Source organism: Strigops habroptila, chromosome 1, assembly GCF_004027225.2.
Source record: "Strigops habroptila isolate Jane chromosome 1, bStrHab1.2.pri, whole genome shotgun sequence".
Classification (NCBI taxonomy): Eukaryota; Metazoa; Chordata; class Aves; order Psittaciformes; family Psittacidae; genus Strigops; species Strigops habroptila.
Window position 1 is genome coordinate 110,987,817 of NC_044277.2, and position 6,179 is coordinate 110,993,995.

The 6,179-nt window shown below is 62.8% G+C and overlaps 1 protein-coding gene across 1 annotated transcript; it reads left to right on the forward strand.

Moving 5' to 3' along the window:
* The first annotated feature begins 2,389 nt into the window (after positions 1 to 2,389).
* Positions 2,390 to 5,676, forward strand: FZD8 (frizzled class receptor 8). The gene has a single exon (XM_030498332.2). The coding sequence runs from the start codon at positions 3,022 to 3,024 to the stop codon at positions 5,038 to 5,040; it is 2,019 nt and encodes a 672-aa protein (XP_030354192.1). The 5' UTR covers positions 2,390 to 3,021; the 3' UTR covers positions 5,041 to 5,676.
* Positions 5,677 to 6,179: the final 503 nt, after the last annotated feature.

Consider the following 6,179-nt stretch of genomic DNA (forward strand, 5'->3'; position numbering starts at 1 on the left):
ATTTTACAGCATCTGTGTTGCTTTTGGAAGCCATCACCTCACATCTGCTGTCTCTGTAGTGTAGAGCTTAAGTTCAGAGTAAAAAGGTACTTTGTAACAGGCAACAGGAATCCTGACAGAGCAGTAATTTACGGACTCACCCAGCTCTCCTGACTACACTCACTCGTTTTTACATTCTGTAGACACTTTTTAAATAAGGTTCTCTTAAAGCAGGCACCAGCTTAACAGTCACTTCTTAAAATGGAGCATCACATCTAGGACTGGAAAGAGACTTTTCAAACCTCTGTCAGTCACGGGGATCTCAGCCAGATAGCAAATTTTTCATTCCCTTTTCTTCACCGGGCATTGTTGGACCTCCTAACGCTTTTCAGTAGAGTATTAAACAAACTAGCACTAAAATAACATTCTGTTACTTTGAGAAAAGTTCTGCTTTTGACCAGAAGTAACGCTTCGTGTGCGTAACGGTGGGGCTGACCCCACCGCCCGGACCGTGGAGCCCGGACAGGCACGACCGCGTCCCTCGAGCCCTTCTCAGTCACTCCTGAACGCCAGACCCCCCTCCCCCGGGTGGGCGCGGGGGGTCGGCAGAGGCGTTTATCGCCCCATTATTGGCCATTTCCTCCTATCGGGGCAATCCGTGTGCTCGTTTAAACGGCGACAGGAGCGGAGGGGATCCTGTTAGCACAGCCAACAAACTTGAGATTGCTTTTTTTGTTCTGCTTGATGCGTTTAACTCCCCCCCGGCGCCCGCTCCGCCGCCCCCCGCCCCGACTCCGCTTCTCCCGGTTTAAACCCGGCGAATCACAACATTTCACGCTGCCGAAAGTCGAGCCCCGCCGCGCCGCCACCCCGCCGGCTCCCCGAGCGGCATGTTCCCGAGATTACAGTCATTACAGCCCCAGCGTGAGCTCCACACAAGCGCGAAGCGCAACAGCGCGTCAATTAACAAACAAACGCCCCGTCCTGGGAGGACGACAACCCCCCGAGACGGCCCCGCCGCGCTCCAAGCCCGCGCCCGCCGCCCGCCGCCGCTCCCTTAAGGTGGTCTGAAGGGCCGCCGAAACCACCCCCCTTTGCCTTCCCGGGAGCGGACGGGGGAAAGCAACGGGTCCTCTCCGGGCGGCCCCCGGGGAGCGGCGGACCCCCGCAGGCGGGCGGAGGCACGGTGCTGCGCCTCAGCAGGGCGCGGATCGGCTGCTCCCTCAGAAGCCGGTCCCGGTGGGTTGCGCAGCCCCCGGCGGCTGCACGCGTCTCCTCATAGAGTCGCCGCCTCCGGCGCCGGGCTGACGCGAGGGCTCGGGAGCCGCGGCCCGGCCGCAGCGCCGGCACCGCAACGCCGGCTGGGCCGCGGGTCACTGCCCAGGGGTGCGCCCGCTGCAGGCCGCCGAGCCGGACCTCGGTCCCCCCCTAGGCTGGAGTGGCACCAGCTCGGGCACACCGCTGCGGCGGGAGCTGCGTGCCGGCCCCGCGGGGAGCGTTCACCTGCCGGGGCCGGCGCTGCTCCCTGCGGTCCCACGGGAACTTGAGCCCGGCCGCTTCCCGGTGTGCGCACAGCGGTGCTGCGGCTGCACGGCAGCGCGCCTGGGGATGTGTGTGGGTACCAGCGGGCTGAGCCGCCTTGCGCGCAAAGCGCGCGTTTACTCGCAGCTGCCTGCGCTGCAGGGGCCCCAGTTGTACCAGCTCTCTGCCTCCTCTCTGCCGTTGAGCCTGAGCCGGTACCCCCGTACCCGAACACCAACACCGCATTTCACACTACACGTTGTGCACGGGCGCACCGCCAGCTGTGCCGCGGCTGACTCCGGAGCCGCGGTAAGCCCGGGGAGGCGAGGCCGGTGCTGGCCAACCCGCCGCTCGGTGCCACCGGGCCCAGCTTCGCCGCGCTCCCGCCTCCTCCAGCAGCACGTGTAGCAGCGGGACACCCACCGCAACGCTCGGACCGGGGAGGGGGGTGTCTGAAGTCCTGCGGGTGAGCAGGACTTGATTATAAAACCGCTTCCAAGGAGACTCCGGGCAGCTGCTGAACTGCTGCTCCTAAAGTGAACCTCACTTGACCGCGAAGCCTTGCAAGGGGCAGGAAGCGCCCTGCAGGAGGCCGGCCGCACCCCGCGGGGAACGTTTCAGCGTGCAGAGCTGTTCCTTGAAACGTACGGACGGTAGTGCGGGCAACGCAGTTAAACCCCACCGCATTGGACCACGCAGCCGGGGGCCCCGCGGAGCGCCCACCGCGCCGCACTTGGGGTGCCAGCTCCACCTTAAGGAGGGCTGGGGCCACCCCCCCCGCCGCCCGCCCGGGCCCGACTGATAGGCGGCCGAGGCAGGGAGGCGGGGCCCGGCGGCGCTCGCTATAAATATTCATGAGAGCGCGGCGGCCGGAGTGGCGCTGCCGGGGCCGGAGAGACACAAGTTACGCGGAGCCGCTGCCGCGCTCGTCCCGCGGATCAGGTGGCGTGATCGCGGCCAGGGGTGACCGGCTTCACCCCATCGGCGGAGGAGGAGGTAGACGGAGAGTGAGAGTGAGGACCGGCCGGCTGGCGGTCGTCTGCAGAGCCGGACGCTACGCAGACGGCAGGAGGAGCCGCTCCGGCCGCCTCAGCACCGGCCCCGCCGCTGCCCGCCCGCTCGGGTCGGTGGGAGCCCGGCGCCGCGGAGCGCACCGCCTGGTCCCTGGGACGCCTCAGCCATCTTGACCGCGCCAAGCAAGAACTGACCGCGAAACTTCTCTGCCGCCGCCGCTCCGTGCCCGGCAGGCGCTGGAGCAGCGGCGACCCCCCCCTGCGGAGCCAGCGAGGAGTGATGCGACGGCGGCTGAGGGGCCTCCTCTGAGTGGACTCACCTCACCAGGTGCTCGCAGAGCCGCCTCTCTCCCAGGCGACGGAGACCTCTCACCTGCGGCCGGCACGGAGGGGGCTTCCCTCCGCCCCCCGGAGGGGTAGCCGGGGCGGGGGGGTGCTGTGGCACCGCACTCCTCGTGGCTGCTGAGCGGGACGGGAGAGGAGCCGGGGCCGCAGCCCGCCGCCGAGCATGGAGTGGAGTTACCTGTTGGCAATCACCTCGCTGCTCGCCGCCCTGTCCCTGCTCCAGCGCGCCGGCTCCGCCGCCGCCTCGGCCGCCGCCGCTGCGTCGTCGTCCTCCTCCTCCTCCTCGGCCAAGGAGCTGTCGTGCCAGGAGATCACCGTGCCTCTCTGCAAGGGCATCGGCTACAACTACACCTACATGCCCAACCAGTTCAACCACGACACGCAGGACGAAGCCGGGCTGGAGGTGCACCAGTTCTGGCCGCTGGTGGAGATCCAGTGCTCCAGCGACCTGCGCTTCTTCCTCTGCAGCATGTACACCCCCATCTGCCTGGAGGACTACAAGAAGCCGCTGCCGCCCTGCCGCAGCGTCTGCGAGCGAGCCAAGGCCGGCTGCGCCCCGCTCATGCGCCAGTACGGCTTCGCCTGGCCCGACAGGATGCGCTGTGACCGCCTTCCCGAGCAGGGCAGCCCGGACACGCTCTGTATGGACTACAACCGCACGGACCTCACCACGGCCGCCCCGCCGCCCGCCAAGCCCCCGCTCCGCGGCGCCAAGCCCGGCGGCCCCGCCAAGGCGCCGCCCGCCGCCGGCGCGCCGCCGGCCGAGGCCCCGCGCAAGCCGCGGCCGCCACCGCCCTGTGAGCCGGGCTGCCAGTGCCGGGCGCCTATGGTGTCGGTGTCCAGCGAGCGGCACCCGCTGTACAACCGCGTCAAAACGGGGCAGATCGCCAACTGTGCCCTGCCCTGCCACAACCCCTACTTCAGCCCCGACGAGCGCGCCTTTACCGCCTTCTGGATCGGGCTCTGGTCCGTGCTCTGCTTCCTTTCCACCTTCGCCACCGTCTCCACCTTCCTCATCGACATGGAGCGCTTCAAGTACCCCGAGCGCCCCATCATCTTCCTGGCCGCCTGCTACCTCTTCGTCTCCCTCGGCTACCTGGTGCGCCTGGTGGCCGGGCACGAGAAGGTGGCGTGCAGCGGCGGCGCGGCGGCGGGCGGCGCGGGGGCTGGGGCGGCGGGGGCCGGCGGTGGCGCGGCGGGGGCGGCGGCGGCGGGGGGGCGCGGCGCGGCGGGCGGTGCGGCCGAGCTGCAGCCGGAGCTGGCGGTGGCCGAGCACGTGCGGTACGAGAGCACCGGCCCGGCGCTGTGCACCGTGGTCTTCCTGCTCGTGTACTTCTTCGGCATGGCCAGCTCCATCTGGTGGGTCATCCTCTCCCTCACCTGGTTCCTCGCCGCGGGGATGAAGTGGGGCAACGAGGCCATTGCCGGCTACGCGCAGTATTTCCACCTGGCCGCCTGGCTGCTGCCCAGCGTCAAGTCCATCGCCGTGCTGGCGCTCAGCTCTGTGGACGGGGACCCCGTGGCTGGCATCTGCTACGTGGGCAACCAGAGCCTGGAGAACTTACGGGGCTTCGTGCTGGCACCGCTGCTCATCTACTTGGCCATCGGCTCCATGTTCCTGCTGGCCGGCTTCGTCTCGCTTTTCCGCATCCGCAGTGTCATCAAGCAGCAGGGTGGCCCCACCAAGACCCACAAGCTGGAGAAGCTGATGATACGCCTGGGGCTCTTCACCGTTCTCTACACAGTGCCAGCTGCCAGCGTGGTCGCCTGCCTCTTCTATGAGCAGCACAACCGGCCCCGCTGGGAGGCCACGCACAACTGCCCCTGCCTGCGCGACCAGCAGCCTGATCAGGCCCGCCGTCCAGACTATGCTGTCTTCATGCTCAAGTACTTCATGTGCCTGGTGGTGGGCATCACCTCCGGTGTCTGGGTCTGGTCTGGCAAGACCCTCGAGTCCTGGAGGGCCCTCTGCACCCGCTGCTGCTGGGCCAGCAAAGGTGCTGCCGTGGCTGGGGGCACAGGGGCAGGAGCAGGCGGGCAGGCGGCAATTGCTGCAGCAGGAGGACTTGGGGCTGGAGGTGGTGGCTCCCTCTACAGCGATGTCAGCACCGGCCTGACGTGGAGATCGGGCACTGCCAGCTCTGTCTCCTACCCCAAGCAGATGCCCCTGTCTCAAGTGTGAAGAGAAGGGGAAAGAGGCCAAAGGTTAGGGAATCAGGGACACTGGCCTGCCTGAAATGCCCCCTCACTGTTTGGTGCCATTAATGAACCCCTAATGGTCCTTATTAGCCACAGCTTGTATAGAACAATGCAGCTGGCAGAGGCCCCGGGCTCCAGCCCCCTCCTCCTTCCATTCCATTCATATGCAGGGAGCATGTACTTCAAGGAGCCAGCTTATTATTTTGCTGGCAGAGGAGGGTAAAGTCTCACCCGTGTCTTGCAGAGGGCAATGCACAGCGGCTTCTGATTCACTCTGGACTAACAGCAGCTCATGGGAGGGAGAGTCTCCCTCCATCCCATCCTGACGTGGGAGTCTGCTGGGAATGCAGGTTTTGGGATGTTGATGACCAGGCAAATGCCTTACAATACAGACTGAATCAAAACATGTCTTAATTATACACCCCAGCTAAATACGGGTTTCCTACATTAAAGGATGTATTTATATAATTATTTGTTACCTTGTACAGATGTGTAAGATATGTATATATCCAAAGCTATACAGTCTGTAAATTTTTTTGTAAAAAAGTTTAGAGGCTACCCCTGTAAGAGCAAATATGAGTATTCTATTTTGTCAATAAAATGACTTTTGATAAATGACTTTTTCAAGCTTTCCCCTTATGCCTGCCCTGGTTATTCAGCTGCTCTGTCTTTAGGTGGTTCTACAAACTACAAACTACATTCATGCTCCAGTCATTACTGTGTAATAGATGGCTGCCTCTGTTAGAGCAGTGAGATACACAGACACAAGGAAAACAAGTCATTCAACAAGTTGCTCTGAAAAAGTGTTTGCCAAAATGGGGAGGTGCCTTACCATAGTTCTCTGGTTTGGTTTTTGTTGTTTTGTTTTTTTTTTTGGTTTTTTTTTTTTTTAAGATAACAGCATCTTTAAATTGAGCCTTTACAAAAGAGTCATCTCACATGGCATGTTAAGTATCCTTTTAAAACGGGTGTTATTTTAGGAATGTGCATACACGCCTCTCCTATCTGTTGTCTACACTTCTGTAAGCACCTGCCTTTCTCAGGATGCATACTGAAGTGTAAAAGGTTAATGTCTAAAATTCATAGATCATGTATGACGGTGGAACAGCGAGTTGAGATTTG

Coding starts and splice junctions, on each gene's coding strand:
- FZD8 (XM_030498332.2), top strand. CDS start 3,022: ATGGAGTGGAGTTACCTGTTGGCAATCACCTCGCTGCTCGCCGCCCTG.